Source organism: Vanacampus margaritifer, chromosome 14 (genome assembly GCF_051991255.1).
Source record: "Vanacampus margaritifer isolate UIUO_Vmar chromosome 14, RoL_Vmar_1.0, whole genome shotgun sequence".
NCBI lineage: Eukaryota > Metazoa > Chordata > Actinopteri > Syngnathiformes > Syngnathidae > Vanacampus > Vanacampus margaritifer.
This window is the reverse complement of record NC_135445.1, coordinates 17261612-17286134: the sequence shown is the minus strand read 5'-3', so window position 1 is coordinate 17286134 and position 24523 is coordinate 17261612. Positions and strand designations below refer to the sequence as shown.

Here is a 24523-nt window from a genome sequence, read left to right as displayed (position 1 = left end):
TGACACACGTAGAAATCATAATCACAAATCATTGTCGGTTTTTGTGTGCAATTGGCCCAGAATGTGTCCAGAGGTTGCAAAATGCCTGACATGAATACTTTTTAAATCAAACTGGAAGAAAAAAACCCGAGAAAAATGCTAAAGTGGAGCCTTCACTGGCTTTAATATGTGATTTAAATCCAAATCATATAGACGTCAGAATCAATCACTTCCCATCCTTTCTCCTTACGTCACTTCATACTTTCCCGTGTCCTTTCACTCAGTCTCTCTCCGTCTCCCCCCCCCCCCCTCTCTCTCTCCCTTTCTCTTTACTCAGTGAGCCGCACCAAATTCTATTGTGATGCTAAACTTTCGGAAGAGAGGGACAGACACAGTGAGAGAGGGAGGAAGAGCGGCTTGGATTTCTGTTTGGACAAATCTGATCTGACCGCCGTTTATCTTGGAGTGTGATCCCTTTCTCCATTCAGTGAGCTTCCAAACGTTTTCCAAAGTGTTACAAACTATTTCCAGTGAGTGTCCTGGTGTTGTTTTACCGGACCTTTCGCCACTCTTTGCGCTTCAGGAATGCACTGTGCACTTTGCAACTCGGTGCCCGGATACCTCCTGCTTTGCTTTTCATCGACCAGGAGTTTTAAATGATCGACGGTCATGTGCTCGTGAAGGACATACTCTTTTCGTCAGCCTGGTCCCCCCCGCGGTCCGCCCGGTCGCAGCCGGACTGAGGACTGGCCAGCCCGGTAGGAGCGCTTCCTTTACGGGCATGGACGGTGACCGGGCGGGGCTCCAGCAGGCGGCGGGCGGAGGAAGAAGAGGCGGGTGGGCGCTTGTGGAGGCCCAGCTGCAGGGTGGAGCGCCCTGGGGATTTACACTTAAGGGTGGCCTGGAGCATGGGGAGCCCCTCATCATCTCCAAGGTATAATAATGTCAATTACCTCAAACAATGTTGAAAATGTTCATTTTGCAGCAACCCTTCCGGTATAACAATTTGAAATATGTGAAAGACTAAATGCAGTGTACGCTTTAAATATGTCTTTCCCAATGGCAAAAGTACCGTTAGGGTCATGTTTTTGTAGGCAACATAAGAGCAAAACTACAGTACAGACAGTGAAGCGCTCCCTCATCACGCAAGATTGCCTACGTTTCAGGATAGTGAAACCAAATAACTTTTAAAAGTCAACTCCCCCCATTACGTTTAACATATTTGAAAGTATTATAATTAAAACGAATGTAAAGCAAAAGAGATTTAAACGTAAACAAAATATTTTATGGAACCATGTAATTTCGTTCACTGCCTTAACACTAATGTTGTATGTCATGGTTGAGCTAACAGTATTGGTAATAACGAACATCCGGGCATTTCTGCTATTTCCGCACCTTACACGGTGAAAACAAACGGTATTGTATTGATTATGACTGTGACTAGCATACAGACCAGATAGATTGTTATAGTAGTCAAACAACATTTCATCGCATTTGGAAATCAAAATAATCCTCACAAATCAAATTACAACGATCCAAAGTCCAATGTTTTTCAATGAGGGGAGACCTTTTTTTCACCAAGTTAATGCTGCATTCGAGGACGGTGGGAAGTCATAATGATCCTGCTCTGATCATCCCACTTAATTCTGACCTCAATGCATTTGAGGCGAATAACAAAGATGTCCGATTACTAAATTGTTTGTTGTTCTATTTAACACAATCAGTCAAAATTATGTTGTGTTACGTGACCCTATTTCAAATGATTAAAGTAATACACAAATATAAATAAATATCTGTTTAAAATCGTGTAAATTATGTTTTTCCATTCATGGTCTGTCTCTCCATGGGCTCGCCATTGTCAAAAGATGTCAGATTGAAGTTGATCAGTGAAATCGGTCTCCTTTTTTTCTTGACTTCACAATTTAGATGCATGAATTCAAATGGGCATTCCCGTGCTCACTTCTTGATGTGAAGTCAGAAAAGCCCAACTTCCCACTTTCATCGAATGCAGCATATGTCTCTATTGTCGAGTGACGTCAAATTGAAGCCGGTCAGTGATGTCGGGGTCCTTTTTTATCCAATGTCACTTTGCAACTTGGATCTCTGAGTTCAAAGGGGCGTGGGAAGTTGAGCTTTTCCGACTTTCCACCTTGCTCTTGTCCTTGAATGCAGCATTACACTGCCGTTTTGACTTGTGACGTAAACTTAATTATAACCTTCAAACAACTGTTACTTTAACACATGCAATCAGCACATGGAAACAGAGCATACAAAACGTACATGCATATACAGTATTATCTGTGGGAGCAATTATTAAAATGGCAAAATGGAATGCTATTTAAATAGTAACTCAACTTTTTGGGTGATAAACTGTGGAAACAGGTGTCTGTTAACACTGTCTACATATGCTAGTCATTATTTTGACATTTTAGTGCATGTTTGTTGAAATCTTGAATTTGGGGCAAAACCCGCTTGAGTGGCGCCATCTTCAGGTTAAACACTGGGATAAACACAATTTGGCTGTTTGTCCTCTTATTGGACGAGCACGGGCTACTGATGTCACTTGCGTAAAACTCATGTAGTTGCTCTGCCACCCACCGACTCAGTCTCGTATATGCCTCCTCACACTCCTTCTTAGAGAGTTGGAGTTGGAGTAGTAGTGTTTGTGAACATCTTTGTATCGATTTTTAGGATAGTGATTTATTAGCATAGCATTTGGTTAATTTATTTAGCATAGCTTGTCATAGTATAGAATTCATTTGATCGTAGTTTTCACTGCAGGTTACTTGTACTCTGTCTGGTGTACTTTTTTAATTCATATATCTTTTTCAGTGGAAACAGCAACTGTACAGACACAACTATTTTATTATAAAACATAACGAATAAATAATATAGTAAAAAAAAAAAATCTAACAAGTGCAGCTACTACCGTTATATGTCAACAGAGTTATTCAGATTCTTTATTTCAAATAGTGTTATGTCTGTTGTATTTAGGCAGAGTTCATGGGTCCCAATCATAACTGCCTTCTTTGGCAAAAATTGGCATATGAGACTAACACCCACAAGCTGATTGAAAGGTAAACTCAGAGTTTAAGATGTTGAAATCTCAGAATTTAGTGGGGCTTTTTAGGCACATTTGTGCCTAAGGTTTGGTCAGAGTTCCACATTAAATGGCGTTATTAAAGAGATGTTTATAATTGCTGTATTGCACTATCCAAGTGGTTCTTCTCTGCCAACAAAAAATGGCTCAGTGGGAGGAAGGATAACCCGTTTTATTAGCCACACAACATTGGCCTCCTTTAAAAGTTCATCTTTTGTATATGTGTGAATTAATTTCACTTTTATTTGTTTCAGACAATAGCAAAAGCAAAAAAAAAGCAAATTGGCAGCAAAAGTCCAATTGGGAGTGGGAAGAAGAAAACGTATTTAATCCCACTCCCATCTTCCAATCAAATGACAATATTAGATACTGTGCCACTACATCCTTAAGACTCAATGGTAAACAATTACCCATAGAGCAATGAATATTACATGTATGTGTTAAACAGTGCAGCTTGGTAGTAAAAGCGTGTGTGTTCTAGACTGGCCCGCCAGCAGTCCAGACCTGTCTCCTATTGAAAAAGATGCGGTGCGTTACAAAGTGCAAAATACGACGACAGACACTCCGGACCTTTGAGCAATTGAAGTGTGTACATCTAGCAAGAATGGGAAATAATTCCACTTCCCAAACACTGATTGTTGTTAAAAGGAAGAGTATGTAACACAGTGGTAAACATGCCCGTATCCCAGATTTTTTGTAATGTGTTGTAGTTATTAAATACTAAATGAATGAATATCGGCAAAAAAAGGCAATCAAGTTAATCAAATTGATCATTAATTAATGTGTCTTTGTATTGTACCTAATTGAATATGGGTTTTGCAAATTGCTGTATTCTGTTTTTATTTACTTTTTACGCACCAGCCTAACTTAATTGGAATTAATAAGTAATTATTTCCCTGAGAGCTGCCATGGCCCCATTTTACTAAAATGCAAATCAGCAGGCAAGCTTGCTATTATATGTGCGAGGGTGTTTTCCTGGGACGAAAGCCAAAAGGCCGTATAATAAAACAAGAATGTGGATTATGTGTTTTTTCTTTTTTTGGGGGGGGTGGAGAAATGAACAACACACTTTTATTTTGTGATGCATCCTGGGTCTGGTTTGTCAAATTCTAGACCTTTTTGTGTGACTCCAACATAACCTCAAGTCTGTCTAATTCAATCATTCCCCATCTACATTGGTTCTCGTTAAGCTGCTTTTATTTCACTTTTTATCCTCAATTGTTAACCATCAGCACATTTCTTAGTCTTCGCCAGGTTCACCTATTCCACACATTTCAGCTCAGGCTAAATAGTCTTAATGACTTTAATCTGGAGGTTGTGACCTGCATGGAACTAACTAGACTGAAGAGTGACACGGCATTTATTTATTTATTTATTAAAACAAGTTGAGTCACTTTACATTCAGTGTCTGTACAGTACTTATCTTCTTTACAGAAGCTGTACTAATACATTCCTAATCACTGTTTTTAAATGGTGCCCCACCAACCTTTGTTCAGTATTTGTCTATAACTTAATTGTCTTTTCGATTAAATACATAACTGGCATGAAGCTTAGTTAATGTTTGGCTAGCTATTAGTAAGCTTAACTGTGAAGTTATCACAACTTGCATGTCTTTGATGACGTATTTATTGTGTCTTATCTTTTGAGTTACAACCTTTGCAGATCATTGAATCCAATTCGATCATTTTCAGATAGGGTGACCAGATTTTCAAAATTTAAAATTGGGTGAGACACTACAATTTCACTGAAAACTAAATATACAATATATTCTCATCAGGAACTATTCAATTGCTAGTCAATCTGGTGACCAGTGGTTGTGTTATTACTAGTTCTGTCAAAGCGTTAACTAATTAACTAGAAAAATTCCCGCGGAAATTTTGAATGGGACTGCTGACTCTTGTAAATGAGCTGAACAGTGTAAAATTTAAACCACTGGAATCGGTGAAGAAATGTGGAAGTTAACCACAATCAACATCAACTAAAAATATCTCAGTGTCCCTTTAAGAAAAATGCACTTTCACGCACACACATTTGACTTTGTAAATGAGCTGAACAGTTTAAAATTTAAACGACTGGAATCGCTTAATCACAGAAAATTATCGCAATAATCATGTATTAACGCGGATTGATCACACTATTCATTTTGACCGTAGATGATCCTTTAGCTGACAGCGGATGGTTACGTTAAAGGTAGTGCAGGTTGTGTTTGAGCAATAAACATAACTACATGCATTAAAGTAAAACATTTAATAAATGTTTGAGTATGACATTCAGAATATTTGTTTATGTCAAAATATTGGTGTCATTTTTTTTTAGAAAAAGAGGAGGATGAGCATGTGCAGTGGATCAAAAAATGTTGAAGACGTCCTCACAACATTAAATGTTGAAAAAATTAACACATATGAAGTAGAGATGCACCGAAATGAAAATTAATTGACATTTTAACAAAGCACAATATATATTGAAATGTGCCCAAAGCGCAGACTTGTTGGATAATGGTACATTAAACACCAAACAAGAGTTGAGCATTTTCTGGCGGTGCGATTGCACTTTATAGTCAATGTAGTTGACAGGCGGGCACGGATGCGTCCCGCAGGACAAGGTGCGGCGCACTTCAAATCGGCACATTCACATATTCACCAACGTTTAAAAATCAAATAAAAAAATTGTTCGCACCAGCTAATGGGCTTCGGGAACGGACTGCAAAGTCACACACAGCCCTGTACAGGTCTGCCGCCACCCGGAGATAGCGGTAAGTGTTTCCGTGTTTAAAACTGTTGATAGCAATAGTGCTAGCGTTAGCTTAAGTCTTTAGCACAGCCACTGTGATGCCTGTGAAAAAGTGGAAGCGTTCGAGGGGCTCTTATTTAAAAAAAAGAAAGAAGGGAAGGGGCTTCACGAGAAAAAGTGATTTATTGCTAAATAAATATTATATTGATTGACAGTTTTTTTGCTTGGCCCCAGCAGCTATTGGAAGCTGGCTGTGGCGTTTACCCCACGTTGTAACATTGGAAATACGCTGCCAGAAAAGATCAGCTTGCATTAGGCTAATAGGACTACAGTTCCCATGATTCTTAAAGAGGAAGCAAAAGTAGTATTAGTTCTGCAACGACAAATCACGCCTGCTAGCGATTACTTGGGATGAGAATTTAAAGGTTAAATAACTTTTTAATTGGTTTATCAAATGAATCGCTGCGAGAACTGTGTGATTGGTAAATGGACTGTTTTCTATGTAGCGCTTTATCTACACCATATGGTGCCCAAAGCACTTTACAATGCCTCGCATTCACCCATTTACACAAACACATACACCATTGGTCGGCTGTTAGCAGGTCCACTGGGAGCAAATCAGTGTCCAGTGTCTTGCTCAAGGACACTTCGACATGGTCACAAGGGCTGTGGATCGAACCCACAACCTCACGGTTGGGAGACGACCACTCTAGCACTGATTCATGAAGCCTCAATTGTACACAGCCAAATTGTCAAGATACATATACAGTGCATTTATCCTTTATCAATAGGATGAAAGCTGCCATGTATGGACTCATAAAATTGAGCGGACTCATAAAATTGTGCTCTTGGTAGCATAGATGCTAATTTCGTATTTTGGCTGATAATTAGGGATAAATGAGCCTTTGATGCATAATGTGGCAACAGCATTGTGACAATTTGAAACTAATTATTTTCAATAACAAAAAATGATTAGCACAGTGCAGATCGTACTGTGTATCAGATAAAAGTCACAGTACTGTGACGTAGCAAAAAAGGACTCAGGAGATACAAGGACAAATGAGTAGGGCAGTTAGCACTAAGATTACAAACAAAAATAAATACTTATGTGGTTTGCACAAAAATATGGGTAATATTTCCAGCCTTGACCTAGTGGCATGAGAAACATGATTTCAGTTTATTATGGCATAGCGTCATCAGTACATTGAGGATCAATTAATAAGGAATTAAATTCAATTAAAATGTATTGCAGTTGTGCTACTGAAATCCCTCCGGTGAACCAGATTGACAAGCTAAAACTGCACAGGCCTCCAAAAGGCTCTACAAAATATTTCCTTTTATCGTAAAAGATCAAACGACACCTGGTTGGGCAATATATGTGTGTGTGTGTGTGTGTGTAAATATATATATAGATATATATATATAAATCACTCGTTTATTTCAGCCAAGGATCCTCCTGCTGTCTGAAGATGTTTTCTTAAATCACAGTCTATATTAATTAGATAAAGTTTGTTAGTTTGGTCACAGTGAGAACATATTGAGCTGATCTGCTGTCTGCATGATAATGAATATCAGCTGGAATATCATAGCGATCTACCCTCCCACCCCAACACACACACACACACACACAGGCACATTTTGTTTTCAGGTTGTGAAATGGTTTACATTTCAAGGGTGTTCCTTTACAGAATTTAAATTTCCGTTGAGTTAGTGAAACTCCTACGATGCAGTTGTAATTTTAATTTCTTTAATTGTCAAAAGTACATGCTATCATTAGTGGCAATACTACATCCCATATTTGCCTGATGTGCCTTTTGAAACCCTCACTGTTGTTTTATCTCACCCTCCGTTGTGTGTGTGTGTTTTTGTCTTTTACGTACAACACTTGACGGTATGAAAGCATCACATTTTGAGACCTTTAAAACTAAAGGATCTCAAGTGTGAGGTGCAAAATGTGTTTTGAGTCAGACGAGGGGTCTGATGTGCTTTGTGAGAGATTCTTGGCAGTTGTTTTAACATGTGAAGAGGACCAGATGGGTGGAGTCTGTTGTTTCCAAGCAGTGCTCAATAACTTAAGTCACGAGCATATACAAGAGAAATGACTTGCGCCTGTCACTGTTTTAAATGCTCGTGACGACTTGAAGAGATTACTATTTCAAATTTCAATATGTTGTCAGGCTGCTGCCAAATTCTATTCTAAATGATTAAACACAGAGCTGGACAAAAGCAATGCGCAGGTGCGCAATCACAGCCTGGAAACCAGACTCATTGCTGTACCACGACACAATCGCTACCAATCGCATTTCTGAGGCGGAGCAAAATCAACCCAAACAGACAGTGGAAAGAACCAATCAGCCAAGAGCAGAAGTTACATCTTTTGGGAACTTCCTACGAATTTTGGCCTAGTGTTGTTGTTTTAGTTGGCGAACAAATTTAACCGACATCGTGTAATTGCATGCTTACTGATCAAATGTGCAAGTAGTGCTTTTCCCAGCTTCATCAGTACCATTTTTGCCGTAGACACAGAAAATAACTTGAAAACGTCACAGAGAAATCAATGTGTTGAAGATAGGTGGCGTTAGCGGGTGGCAATGTAAAATGGTGGCCGGTGAAACAGCGGGAATGCAATTGTGTGATGAACAACTGATGATTTATTTGGAGGAATCTCAATGAAATCCTTCTCCCAGAATTAGGCACTATATTCAGACTCACAGAGAGTGGGTGGAGCTTAAAAGAGACCCTACAAGTGTGGAAAAATACTACATTATGGTAACTGGAAATAATGTACCAATCAAGAACTAGTAAGTATTTTAACAGGTGATATATCTGGTAATTCACACTCAAAGCAAAATGTAATAATGATAATAGAGGACAGAATATATGAATACGCATTTGAATTGTCATTGAGATATCACTCGTATATTATGGAAATAAATTGAATAGAAAACAATAATTCAATTGTTTTTTAGGACCCCTTTGGTCATTTTGACATTTTGTAAAGATCCAATATTCCTACTTTGTTGAACATATTGTGGAAAGATTGGGGATTGCGCACATGCAGTATTTTGGCATGAGTTAAAGAGGAGATTGTGAAGCTATTGCACATTGACATCCCTATGACTCCTCTGTATTGGGACTATCCATGGAAAATACAACAAAGGGACATCAGAGATACGTGCTGCGTATTCAGAAAGACTGTAACTGTAAAGTGTAAGAAATCAATTCCACCAACTAAAGCTGAATGAACAGTGGAGTGCATGCATGACTACTAAAGTGTTGAAGAAAATGCTTTGTGTCAAGTATTGTTCAACACAGGTTCTATTAACTTAATAATTTTTTTTTTTTTAAAGTAGCTAAATTGTCTATCATATTAATTCATGGTTCATTTCCCTTTACAGGTATTTTAATGTAAGGCAAAAAATGGAGAATTACATAAGATGTTACAAAAATACGTTGTGCTACTTGGCAATCTGAACATTTTAGGTGGTTGCATTGATGCCATTCCATTGAATGATGTGACACACTCGTATAAATCTATCCAAATTGTGCTTCTGCATGCTTGACAACTTAAGTCTGGATTGTTTAAATAATACGCATTGCACTTCAATGACATCAGCACGGCACGACTTCTCATGCAGTTCTTGTCCAAAATACTGTCAATCAATTATGATTTTTTTTCTTTCTTTTTTTACAAAAAAATCTTTTCTACACAGAACTGTAAATTTTACGAATATGAATTTGATCGTATTAGAACAATGAATTGTCTCCGTCTGAAAATGTCAGACTTAACGATACATATTTCTATTAACATCAATGTAATTGACTGGATTGCTTATGTGCAGACATTTGGAAGGCCAAGGCAAAGTGTGAGTACACTTATCTCACAGGGAAGCAGAGAAAACAAAACAATGTGACCTTGACATGGCATAACACATACTCGACCGACACATGTTGATGTCCGCTGGCTCACTCACTCACTCACAGGCAGCTAAGAGCCGTCATCAGTAGGGCTGATAAAGCGTTGGAGCGATCCTGATACAGTAACGTGTGTGTGATGAATCACCGCAAAAGTGTCATTCATGTCTCTGTTGCATATTTCATGAAATATTTGATTAGAGCTAACATAGTTTACCAAGTGAAGCCCTGCAAGGTTTAAATATTCGAGAACACTGATGGGCAACGTAAATGATGGAGAAGGCCATAATTTTTTCATCAGCACTACTGGCAACCTCATAGCACCACACACTTCCTGGCCAAATGTATGATTAAAAAAAAAAAAGCCATTTTAAATAGGGACATAATATATCCATTTTTTTATTCAGCCAATGTAAATCACAGTATTTTAATAATATATTTCATGCTTGATGCATGTATAAAGGATCCAGCCTTCAACAACAAATAGTTTGAACAATAAAAATGCACATAGTGCCCACTGTGATTTTTTCTTCTTCTCTAAGACAAAAGGCTCTCGTGCATAAAAATTCTTATTTGAGGCAAAAAACTGCTGAACAGAAAACCAACACTATGCGCAAAAAACTAATTTGCTGCATTTTTCCCTCAAAAGTCAACTCACTAAAAATCCATAAAAAATATTATTACGGTACTTTGTTTGTCCTGCATTCCACATCCCCAAATTGTTTGGCTTACTCATATGGTAGTATAGTACAACAAGTGCAACTAAGTGATGTCTGCCATCAAGTTGTGAATGGTGTTATTACAATTTAAAACTATACAGTGGACCATCACAATTCACGGTGGATAGATATATGGATAATTATTTGGGTTTCCATTACAGTTTTTTTTTTTTTAAACAAAATAAAAGCAATATTTCTTAAATTTTTAATAAAGTACAATTTCGACTTGGAGGTGTTTCCATTGAAGACCTTTTGGCTGGATCTCATAACTTTCGTAAAATATCAGGAAATGTTCTCACGAGAGGTTTGTTTACGGAAGATGGACGCCCAGAGTTTTTGTAAAAACGTCTCTCCCCTGATTGGGTGGGACGGACATTTGGCGTTGGTGGTGTGTGTGTGTGTGTGTGTGTGTGTGTGCGCGTGTGTGTGTGTGTGTGTGTGTGTGTGTGTGCGTGTGTGTGTGTGTGTGTGTGCGTGCGCTTACAACTCGTGTATGTTGTCTGATCCTCATATAGCGCTATAGCTATATCACTTTGTGGTTAAAAAGACTTATTATCCCCCCAGGAGGAAGTTACGACACGAAAGTGAGTGGCTATGGATTGGCCCTTGACTTCCTTTACTTCCCACGCACGTGGCCAGACGGGGTCACATGACTAGTGGAAATGTATTTTTCAAAATTTCAGTGTTTTCATTGCCAGTTTGCTATTATGCAATTTGTAGTTTGCGCATTTCAGAGGGCAGTGCAACCTCAGCTATTGACTCCCATTGAAAAAAGAATGAAATGTCAATGCCCTTTAAAATCTCCGAGTTGTACATGGATGTAAGAGTGACAAAATACGTGTCTTTGCAGGTGGAAGAGGGCGGTAAGGCAGACAGTTTGGAGTGCCCACTACAGGTGGGGGATGAGATTATCATCATAAATGACATCGATCTGACAGGTTATCGTCAGGAAGCCATCGCCCTTGTCAAAGGATCATATAAGACTCTACAGATCACCGTCCGCAGGTAAGGATTCATGCATGTGTGGTTGTGTTTAGAAGGACAGAAATGCGTGGGGTTAGATAGACCAACAATATGTGTCTGAGGCCAGCTTTGTTCCTCAAACAAATCTCGTACATACAGAAGCATTTCCAGACTTGCGTGTGTCCAAAAGAAGACGCTGAGGACGTTTAATGGCTGTAATGTATATGCCGAGTCTGGAGTGGCGCTGTAGCGCAGCCACAAGGAGTTAACGGAAAGCATAGAAGAATCAGCGAAGAAGACGGACACTTTAAAAAAAAAACTTTATTGCAATCTACAGAACAAACATGGCTTTGCATGTATCAAAACACCGCTTGTTGAACGTGGGAATAAAGAAGCAAAATATTTTGCAGCAAAAGCACAAGCAAGCTAAGGAGCCTGCGCAAAATGACTACAACACTGCTAACCGCCATTGCCCCACAACTCTGTGAAATCCCGAAATGTTGGCCCCACTATGTAACAAAAACAAGATCACACACACAGTCCGACAGATGTCGTAGCACACATGGCATTGTGTTAAGGTGTGTCAGGAATCTCCCGAGAACTCTTCCTCCACACAATCACTGTTCAAGTGTGCGTGTGTCTGATGAACTTACTGTAGGGTTCCTGTAGATTAGTCTGTTTTTTGTGAAATAATAACTTTTGGTGATATAAATATCAAACATGCAGTAGTTTAGGGAACATGTTTGTCTTCAGAACAAGACCTTTCTGGTATGCATTTCCGCTTTGTACAGTGTAGCAGACTTGTGAAGTAGGTCAAACTTTATGGCTTCATCTTTGTCCGGCCTTCACCTTTGGACTATATTGTCTTACTTGTTCACTCACTATTTTATCAATAGGATATCTAGAAAATAAATTGGGTGACGATGCTAGGAAGCCCCTAATCCTAAAACTCTAATTATTGTACTGTCCCATGTGGCTGACCACTTCACTGAAAGAAATTATCTGACCTGAGGATCATGTGGATTCCCCCCCCCCCGCCTGTTTGTTAACTTTATACAAACTACAACTGAGACTGATATTATCCATAAAGCCATTTTCTATTCACGGATGAGATGGACGTTGACGTAACCGACCTGCTACGTGGGTCAATTTGACCCAACTTTGGGTTATTTTGCAGTTTTTATACAAAGTGAAATTGGTCAATTTGACCCAAATTCAACCCTAAATTAGGTCAAATTGACCCAAGTAGCGGGTCGGTTCAATTTTTTTACCTAAATTGGGTTAGTTTTGACCCATCAGTTTTAAGGGTTTATACATGACAAATACTTCAATAAATTTACCTAAAGTAGCGGGTCGGTCTAATTTTTGACCAAAATTGATTTATTTTTGACTTAGCAGTTTTAACGGTGTACACTCGACAAATACTTATCAAATCAATTTGGCCCAACTTTGGGTTGTTTTGATATTTTTATACAAAGAGAAATTGGTCAATTTGACCTAAATTCAACCCCAAGTTAGGTCAAATTAACCCAAGTAACAGGTCGGTCCAATTTTTGACCAAATTGGATTATTTTTGACCCAGAAGTTTTAAGAGAGTAAGATAATAAAAAAAAGTATTGTAAAATAAAAGTAAATACATACGCATTTGTAAACAAAAGTAAAAGTATTGTATAAAAACATAAATTAAACTATGATTCTCAAACAACTGTTGGCTTTCTTTATTCTGTATAAATGAATACACTTTAAATAAATCCAGAAAGTTCACGTATGAAATTAATTAACACATTTTTGTAATTTTAGTAAGTTATATAAACATATAATGTATATTTTATTTTGCTAAGAATCCCCCCCAATTTTGTTAATTTTCGTTAACTATAATGCGCTTAGCGCATGCACATGTGTACCGTATGTATGTACACATGCTGCATTATTTTGACAGGTGGTTTAAATGCAACGTGGGTGTTTGAGTAAATCCTTCATCCTCTATCTCTAGACAAAAGGTGTGTAACTCAGAGCGCACCTGTTAAATGCTACGTCACTCGCCATACCTGTCTGTCCAACACCCTGTCTCTCCTCCATTCCTGCCACACTCCCTTTCTGATTGGTGCATTCCAGTGAAACCTGGTTGGTTAAAAAAACGAGAGCAAAGTGAAAAGCCAGAGTGGGAGAGACAGGCATACACCTGCAAGTATGCCGTTAGCACCTTCTTTAAAACAAAGCATCATATTTTCCGAGGATCTTCACATCAGCGTTGTAAGTGTGCTATTTTGGTCTTTGGCGTGCTGTATGTATTCTCATACACAAACGTAGATTTGACTCAAACAATGGAAACCTAAGTGAAAGTAAAATCGACTGTATGCTGCTAACTGCTAATGGTCTTCTACAGGTGTAATCCATAGTTTATATGTATTTGATTAAACAAGTTAATTTAGTTTTGCTTTTGCATAGCAGCCTTAATCGAATTCAACATGTTTGCTGTGCTATGGGACATTTATGTGTGAAAATGAAGTGTATTACGCTACACCTTACTTAAGTCAGAAATGAGGCTAATGTGTAGCAAGAACCTTCTATTAAACTTTACCCGACACTTGATAGCTGTTTGTGTGAGATAAGACTTTCCTTGGTCTCTTGAGCATGTTTGTGTTCGATGATTTGTCAATTCGTCTGGAAGTATCAGTCAGTCTTTGCGAAGTCTGCGTGTGTTTGAGCGTGCGTGTCACCTGTATTGCTCCTTGCTCCACATTCTGCAGATGTTTTGTCATTTAATACCCCCCTTAGAAGCAGTCTGCACTGAACTGGTGTTATATTGCACTTGACTTTTGTTTCCCCTTTAGATAAAAGAAAGGAAAGAAACTTCATATGTGGCATCTGCTTGTTGTTTGCCGTAACGATGTAGCTGCCTGTGTAACAACAACATGCAGTCTATGGGCATATATTTTAGCACTTTACTAAACCAAAATATTAAACACAGCACAAGCTCTATTTGTGAGGATGTTTGTTCATATGAAAACACAAATTAAGTCACTGGAATGTGAGGAGGTTAAGCAGGTTTGACCAAGTCCATCATCGTAATCTTACCTGTGTAATTATAGCTAATAGCCAAACATGTATAAGTACTGCGATGTTTAGGTCGGAGTACGTATTGGATGATTATTAACAATTTTGTTGACTGTGTGAAATGTAATCAACTGTATCTCATACAATGACTTAGTAGCACTCCTATATCATTATTATCATTATTGTTCTGCTGCATAGCATCATATACAGGAGAAAATACTTTCCCAAAGTCTGCTGCGGATATGTTCAAGCTCCAGAGTACCCACAAAGGCACAGGGAGAACATGCTATCTCTACAGAGAAAGGCCAGAGCCTGAATTTGAATCTATGACCTCAGAACTGTGAGGCAGATGTGCAAACCACTTATGCACTATCCCACAAGCAACACCAACCCACAGTTGCGGTGACATTTCGTCATGGAAACATGATTGCCTTGCGTTTTTTTCAGCATGAATGAGTCTAATAAGAAATTAAACAGGTTTCATGCTAATTTTACATGACTTAATCATTTCAATAATCAGTTATTGATCACCAATTACATGATAGATCTAAGTAAATGACACAGGCAGCCAATATGCTTTTCCGAGTGCATTCCAAAAATGCTCTAGATTTCTTGACTCTAATTTGTATGTAAGTGTGAATTTTACCTGGGTTAGTTTTAATAGACCAAACCTGTATTTAAAAATACTGCATTACCCTGGATAAATTAAGTTTATTGAACCCAAGTAAATTAAGTTGGACCCAATCCGAGTAATTTAGTACCATTAACCACAATAAATTATGTTGATCTAACCCTAACATTAAAATAGGCCAATACAATTGTTAATGGTTTAAGAAAACAATATTTTTGTCATTTTCATTTCATTGAAATTGTTTTTTTTTTTTTCATTTTCAGTGAGGACCAGCACAATAAGAGATACAGTAGATAAATGTAGACATCAGTAAAGTCAAAATATAAAGTGAGCATATTTTTCTGTACACTGTAAAAAGAGAATTGTTACCAACTTAATTGAATTGTTTCAATTGGTAACACACAATTGAATTAAGTGGCTGGGTTTAATTAATTATGAGTTCAGTGAACAATTGAATGTTAACTTTGGATTAACTTAATTCAAGTGTGTGTTACCAATTGAGGCAATTCAATTAAGTTGGTCAACTATTCTCTTTTTACACTAGTGTAGATGAAAAAAACATTAACCAATATAAATGATGTTGCACATTAAGCACATTAAAATAGACCAATACAATTGTTTAATGCTTAGGGAAGACCATTTAATTATGTCAACATTCTTTCTGCGGAAAAAAAATGTAAACATCACTGAAGTCAAAATTTAAGTGATCATATAATAGTTTTCTGTAGCTAAAATAAATTGGATGGTTCCAACATATTCTAGCTGCAATAAACTTATTTTTGTGATGATGTGTTGTGTGTTGTGGTTTATGATTGGATCCTAGCTAACCAATCACAATTGCAAGTTGATTTGCATGATGTTCCTGTTAAAAATGTTACATATACGCTTGGTAAGTTTACAACACGTTACAGTGTTATTATCCTGGCGTCCACTATAGCAAATAAAAACATGAGATAACCTCCCCATAAAAATCCATGTTGTTCTTATGTGGGAAAGAAATCAAAATCAGAAAAAATAAATAAATACAAAAGCAGAAAAAATGTGGCTCTGAAACAAGTACTAAAATCCAAAGAACTCTCAAATGTTGATTTAGAATTAAGAAGTTAGAATTAGATTTAAGGGTGCTTGAGCACCCCCAACAATGAACTCGGCAAGCCTTTGCCTGAGATACAGTCTCCATCACATGTGCACCATGTTAGTAGAGTTTGTGTGTGTTTTGGCATTGTCTTGGAGTGTGTCACAGTGGGAGTTTGAGGTGATCCACTCATGCTCAAAAACAATGCTTACATCTGCATTTGCTATTCCAAAAACTGCTTCTATTTAGTTCATTTTGTGTTGAGAGTTTTGTTTGTGTGAGATTTGTGAGGGCCTGCCTCACAAGCTTTGTTGTAGCTCATCCCAAAGTTATTTGATGGGCTTGAGAATAGGGGTCAGTGCAAATTCTTCCACAATCCAAACATGACATAATGGAACTTGTTTACTAAAATAAATGTTATGGTTTGGGTCAAAATTCTAAACTTTAAAGGATTTTAAGTCATTAATCTAACCTCAGCTTTGATTAGCTTTAATTGGATTTGAGGTGTGTTTTAAAACTTTTTTTAACTGTAGATTTGATCAGATAATTCAGATGAAAGTCCTCGTTTACTAACATAAATGAAGTTAATCATCTACAGTTCTACATTAGTTTAAAACAAATAAAGTAATATAAATGCTTGAACTACTCTGAACTCTTGCTTTGGCTGTAATATTAGTTAGTTTGGATTTTCTAAATAAATCCTTATTTTTTAATGTCAATTACTAGTGATACTGTCTAATTATAGCAAGTCAGAGTAAACCCTTTTGACATTCTGTACAGGTTAAACTGTATATTTTTTTTTTTAAATGAGAGTACTCCATACTCAAATACGAACAAATGGTGAATGGATACTTTGATTCCTGGAGGTTTGAAGTCCAAGCTGTGTCCTCACTCAGACAGTCTCTTTGTCTTCTTGCATTCAATCATTTTCGCTGACTCCCTTCCTTTGTGCCAGCTTGTCGTAATCAAGCTGAATGAATGTTTGACTTTCTCTGGTCCAAAAACGAACAGGAAGAAGTCAGTCCAGGGACAACTGCAACAAAACCGTTTCCAGGACAACCACTCTGCACGGGTGTGTATCCGTGGGTGTTCTTTAATAAGATTCTGGAGACAGGCAGTTCACAGAGGGAGCTTTTCTGTTGGACTGTTCTGTTAAACCTCTAATTAGGTTCAGAGACAACTTTCTTTTTAGTGTGTGACAAAAAAACAAAAGAATTACACTTTTTTTTTTTGTAGATTTACCGCAATTGTCGGCCTTTGTGGTTCTTGATATGTTTGTGAATATAAAATGGAAAAGTAACATTGCTCCCCAATAATGTGTTGTCACTTAAGCACATTTATTTGAATTCATTCATTTTTAGAAGTGTCACTAAGAGACATTCCTGTGTTGTCTGACATCCGAACTGTGCTCATTCTACTTCCCGTTGTCCAGTGTGTTGGGTAATCCAAATGCCCGGACTGCTGGAACATTGCATGTCCAGTCTTAGCCCCCACCAGCAGAGATGTCACAGATCAAATCCACGTGAATAACACTGGACAGCACCAATAGTCACAACTGTAGGGATGGGCGAGTACCGATACCAGGTATCAGTACCTGTATCGATACCAGCCTTATTTTAAGGTATCAATTCTCATGACGGTGGCCGATACCAGTACCTTTATGATCAGGAACTAGAAATTAGTAATTAAAAGAATAGAAAATTGCCATTAATTACCCTTTTTAAGGAAAAATACTATATTGGAAATTGAAATATATAGGGTTTTTTTTCTTTCATTTTTGGAGGGGAATTTTATGTAGTAGTGGTATTGGTATTCGGCATCATTATTTGTGACTACTCAATAGTTGAGTATCGGCATTGGTATCGGTCTGAAAAAAAGTAGTCGTCAATGAAAAATAAACAAAATAATTTTGTCAACACACATTTTTCACAGCACTAAAACTAGACTAGATTGGACTAAAGCCCTCATTAATAAACAATAACTGGGACTAAATCAGGATGCATTTTCATCGACTAATGAAGGCGAGAGGAAAATGTACTTCACTTAATAAAAACTGGACTAAAATCTCTGGACATTTTAGTTCATGAACAAAAATGAGACGAAAATTATATGGTTTTGTAAAATCTTGTCTGTGCTAATCTCTCACTGTGACGCTGTCATGTGACACACAGTGACACACCCCCTTTCAAATCTGCAACTAGCGAGTGCGACATGCACAAACACATGGGACAGACATGAGGTGGATTCAGGGTGAAAGGTAAAAAAAAAAAAAGGAAATTCAATTTATAAGATAACGTAGCATTAATCCAACGGCTGCAATGTTCCAACAATATTGTTAATCCGACCGCTAACGAATGCTGGCTAGCTTGTAGCATGGAGCCATAAGTAGCCACTTGTTGATATACCGTACTGTAATTGTGTGTGAAGTGGTTTTTCATCAAAAAGATGTGAGACAATTTTATGTGAAATAGTTTTAGATCTGAAGTATTCAACAATATCTGCTGGCAAAAAATATACAGGGGTAAAATGATTGTCCTGATGAAAATTAGACTAGAACTTTGACAGTTGTTGTTGACTAAAACTGGACAAATAAAATGATATTTTCTTGGACTAAAATGAAGACTAAAATGCTAGATTTATAGTCGACTAAAAAAGGACTAAATAAAAACGGGATGAGGTTGACTGATTATGTTAAAAACTACCAAGAATGATTGAAACTAGACTAAAACTGACACAAATTTTTAAAATGGCGGATAAAATAAACACTATTACCGAGCATCCCTACAAATAAGTAAGGCATACACTGCAAAACTCTGTAGGGTAAAATAACAGCTGGGTTGCCAGCTTGGTACTCTTACTTTACAAACAAGGAACTGTTATTAACTTGACAGTAAATTACTGTAATAACTGATTTAGACTGTTATCTAACCTGGCAATAGCCAGATTGATAATTGTGATTCACTCAAGGGAGTTCTCCACATTATCAATCTGGGACTACTCTACGTTGATTTGCTTGTTAAAGGCGGGAAATTCTGTACAATATTTCGAGTTGATTGGTCAATGCGGCATCTTGTACACCTTTGTCTTGAACAATCACGGCAATGGAAGAAAATGTCATCTTCTTGTTATTGTCGTAGGGGGAAAAAAAGCATGAACATCGTTACCAGCTAAAAGTGCTCGACGCGCCTCTCGTTGTTCAACATTCAACAAGGAAACGAGTAATTCTGCAAGAACAGAATTAATTTGCAGCGTCTAATTTAGGTTTGTTTGTTTTCCCCGGGGTCGCCGCTTCATGGTTTTGTCATAGCTGCATATCCCACCCCCAAACAATACCGCTTTGTGATTGATCCGTACAAAAAGTGTACGGATCGATGAAAATCAGCGGGCTCGGTACAAGAGGTATTCTCGGGAGTTTGTGAACTCACAAATACTGCGAGAATTTACCTTACAGAGCAAGGTTAGCTGTTATTAACTCAACAATAGATTACTGTTATTTACCTAATTACAGTATATTGCGGTATTTTTATTTTTTTTTTACAATAAAATACTGTCACCAGAGTTGCCACACATTTCACTATTATTTTATGGACTTTCACTTGTACTGTGTGTTATGTTTTACTTTTCTACATAAGGCACTCAAAGCGCTTTCAAACTGATTCCTCAGTTTACCAGCAACAACTATCATGTCTAACAACATGTCGGGTTCGGAGACGATGACTCTACCACTGAGTTATGCTGCTCCACATTTACATTTAGCTTTTTTTTGTAAGCTACTTCTGAGCATTTTACTGTTTTTTCCCCTAATTTTATCACTATAAATCACTTTAAAACAAGCATTGCTTCAACTTTATTTATAAAGCACTTTAAAACAAGCATTGCTGTATACAAAGTGCTGTACAGGGAACAGAAATCAGTCATGCAGTAAAGATAAGTAAAACAAGAACAACAAACCAAACATTGTAAGTAAGTATACAAGTAAATAAAATTTAAATCAATAAATTAATAACCAGAATGCTGTTTGATTTATGGTATACTGTACAGTATCACCATAGTTAACAGTTATCATAATGGTAATGCTTTACTTTTTCCACTTGAGTAATCTGACTACAGTCACTCCTCCAATAGCACTTTAAGTTACTTTGTAGACCATGCTTGCTCCGAAATGCGGATATCAACTGAGATATAGAAAGAGGAAGAGATGAAAAAGTCCAGAATTGACACCACTTAATAAACAATACAAAAGCCCATCTCAGTCTGTATTGTAAAACTAAAGCTTGATTCCTAACACAATAGTACTCACTAAAATCGCACGCACACAAAAAATGCATTGTGGGAAAATTAAAATTCCCATTCCCTCTGAGGGCGTGACATTGTTGTTTTCAGCACTTTTGACGAGTGGCGTGTATCCAAGGCATCAATGAATGAAGCTGGAAATACAGTCACTATGTTGACTTTGATTCATCTAAAAATCTAAATAATAAATGGGAAATATTAATAGTAAATAGTTAAACAAAGAAAAGGATATATATGTTACTGTATTTAATGAAAAACAGTAAGCTCCCCACAATGTTTCCCAGAATGCATCGTGTTTTAGTGTTTTAGTAGAAAACTATACATTACTGTCAGAATTTGGCTTGGTTGTTTACAGCAAAGTTTTACAGTTTTAGAGTAAGGCTTGAAATAGGCTGTTTCACATTTTGTAATACATTTTACCACATGAGAATCAAATGCCTTGGCAACTGTCAAAAGAAAATAGAAGAAGAAGAACCACTGAGACAGGCCTGAAAACTTTCATTTCGCTCACATCACCACCTTCCCCGGGTGGCCAGAGGTCAAGGAAAGCTCTGTGCTGTTTAGGCAGAAGCAGCTCTCTAGCAACAGCTTCGGCTGGCTACTAGTAGCGCCTAAAAACAGTGCAAGGTCACTCAGACTCACTGCTTCGTCAATAATCACCGCCTGCGTGCCGGCGAATAAGCTACATTTCTAAAAAGTGTCATAGTCACGAAGGGATGACGAGAAAAGACAGAAAAGCCATGCTAACCCTTACCCCCAAAAAGTAGATTTAAGTATACCTGATGTATACTCCAAATTAGGAAAGTATACTTCTGGTTTACTTTTCTTGTACTTACTTTTCAAGTAAATGTTAAGTGTACTTGTAAGCAGGGCTCTAAATTATTTTTTTACTAGCCAAACACTAATTTTCCCCGTTTTTTTTTTCTTTTTGAAGCCTCTAAACATAAAGTAACAACAGTATGTCTATATGGCAGCATCGTATTAAATACACTGATTCTGAAACATATTGTAAAGTTAATTTACTTATTCCCACACCCAGCGCTCGTTCAGCTGAATGGAAAGCTCAGCCTCATTCATTAAACTGGCCACCTCAGAACACATGATCGGGCGAGCGGTGTGCACTCGCAATTATTATTATTTTTTTTACCACAATCATTAATAATCCATCCACAAGTACATAATAAATTGTAAATATAGTTCAGCGTTGTTGTAAAACATTATTATATTTATTGTATATGCTGTATTTTTAGGACTTTGGCGAAGAACGGCGACGCGCTCTTGCCACATTGAAACGCTAACTTTGAAGGCCAACCAAAGCCGACTCGGTGTGGAACCAGTCCACTGGAAGCAGCACTGCATTACCAGCCAAATTGGCTAATAAATATTTATGACTACCCACCAAAATGAATTGTAAAGCCCAAAGCACCAAGTGGCTGGAAAGCCTAGTGATTATGGTTGTTACCTTTGATACCTAAGTTCCCTGGTTCGGTCCCTGTCAATTCACCATTGGGTTTGCTTACTGCGGACATAAGTATACTTTAAGTATACCTAATAGTGTACTTAAAGTATACTTGAAAGTATGCTTAAGTGTCAGAGGTGGGTAGTTACTTTTACTTGAGTAAGTATTTGGAAAAAAATTACTTCTAAGAGTAGTTTTACGACACAATACTTTTTACTTTTACTCCGCTACATTGGGCTCACTAGAGTCGTTACCCGCCGCCCCATTCATACATCAGATTTAACGTATTTTCACGTAAGCGCTCACTTGACTGACTGTGTGAACTAGGGGTGTGAATTGCCTAGTACCTGGCGATTCGATTCGTATCACGATTCATAGGTCACGATTCGATTCGATACCGATTAATCCCGATGCAAATCTATAAATTAATTATTGCGATTTTTTTAAACTCAATTTTTGAAAATACTAATTAGTAAACTTCTACATGTACACTGTAAGATTTGTATGAAAATGTATTTATTTATCTGAAAATTCAGGCTTATAACTGAGCCACTGCATTTACCAAACAGGTTACAGTCTGTTTCATGTTTGAACAGGACTGAAATAAAATATTAAGGCTTAATGTTCCATTAATATAACATTCTTCCATGCTTATCGTGTGAATCTTAACCCTAAGTAAGACGTTTTGTTGAATATTCCCATAAAAAAATGTATGTTTAAAAATCGATTAGGCCGCATATCGAATCGATTCGAGAATTGCGATATATTGCTGAATCGATTTTTTCTAACATCCCTAGTGTGAACGTATCAAGTCTTTTGAACGGCTCTTCAATGTGAGAGTCGTTTAAACCTCCGAAACCCCCAGTACTTGAGTATTCTTTTCAGCAAATACTTTTTTTTCTTTACTTGTACTTGAGTAATATTATTTTGAAGTAATGCTACTCTTACTTGAGTACAATTTTTGGCTACTCTACCCACCACTGTTAAGTATACTTATTAATATACTTTATGATATACTTAAGTATACTTATAGTGTACTAAATTTGGCCAATTTAGTCCCAAGGAGTTTACTTAAAGTTTACTTTTAGTACAAAAATAAGTATAATTGAAAGCAAATTTAAAGTATACTTAAGTATACTCTATATTAAGTACTTAAACTATACTACTTTTTGGTAAGGGAAATCCTAGACTAACCTAAGATTTGGCATGGCTATAGAGCATTTAACAACACTATTAAGTGCATGGATGATCAATGATAAAGAATACACTTCTTTTTTTCAAATGAATGTTTCATATTGTTGTTTAGTTGAAGTTAATGTTGGCCTTGCTCTGCATGTTGCTGTTTGTTTCCTTATGTTATGACCAACACATAGTGACTCGACTCAACTCAACTCAACTCAATTTTATATATTATAAAGCACTTTAAAACAAGCATTGCTGTATAGAGAGTGCTGTACATAGAACAGAAACCATACCATACTCTACCATATTTAGCACTTAATGGTCTCTGCTTTTGTGTAGTTTAGATTGCATAAGGTGTTTTTTTTTTTTTTAATGTTTTATTTGTTTTGATTTGGCAGATGCAAATGATTTTACTGTATGGCACTAATCTGAGATCTTATCTGATGTGTGTCTCCTCGCTTGACAGAATTTGTTTGTCCATTTTCTCACCTGTTGTCTTGGCACACAACTGACACGAGTCTTTGTGTACATGAGGCTTGGTGAACTGATTAGGGACATTAGTTATTAATAGTCCGTTAATTGGTAAATTGATCATGAATAGTTTATTTTTCATTCATGCCTTATTTTTCTCTTGTTGTTAAGTATTTAATGTTTAACTGTTAAAAAAAAAGGTTAACTCTCGCCCTATTCTAATTTAAAAATAAAAATAGCAATAGCCACGTACTGTTCACATGTGCAGAGGTGTTTTTTTGTTTTGTTTTTTTATTCAACTATTGCTCACAGCAATTTCACAGCTTGCCTTCCTGTGCCATTTCTCTTGCAGCCTTGCTCAACTTCACAATTTTCTGGCATTCTTGTTGGAAAAGGCTTGCCAAATGCTCTCGCAGGGCAGACTGAAACTAATTCAACATTATGGCAAAAACATATCCCGCATTAATAAATCACAAAACATTTTCCACAACACATTAAGAGGACATTCTTAAAATGGACCTGATTTTCCTGTTGTAAAGATTGCTTGGCCTTTCATGAGCATTTTGACAAATCAAAAGTGGACAGCACTGCTGTACGCTGCTTTTAACCTCTGGATGTGCGTGCATGAGTGTCTATGCATGATGGTGAGTGGAATGTGACAACATGGTGCCTCCTGTTGAGGATTTCAGGGTGTTCCACATTCCTGACACCAGTTGAACAGGTTTCATGTTGAGGCTCTTCTCCCGTGCACCTCCTTTTTGTTCATTATTTATTTCCATTTTAAAGAATTGTTGATTCAAAGCCCTCCGTGGATGGAGGAACACAAATTATCTGACTTTGGAATTAATGACAGATATCGTTGTTGTCACATAACAATAATGTTTATTTTATAACTAGTCAATAGCAATTCAACTGAATAGAACTAAATAAATCTGATATTCGAACAATA

General features: G+C 37.2%; 1 protein-coding gene across 1 annotated transcript in view; it reads left to right on the top strand.

Moving 5' to 3' along the window:
* Window positions 1-447: 447 nt before the first annotated feature.
* shroom3 (shroom family member 3) overlaps window positions 448-24523 on the top strand; it is a 61471-nt gene continuing 37395 nt past the window's right edge. The window contains 3 exon segments of the mRNA XM_077542771.1: window positions 448-681; window positions 684-913; window positions 11294-11448. Coding sequence (XP_077398897.1) covers window positions 636-681; window positions 684-913; window positions 11294-11448 — 431 coding nt within the window. The 5' untranslated portion in view covers window positions 448-635.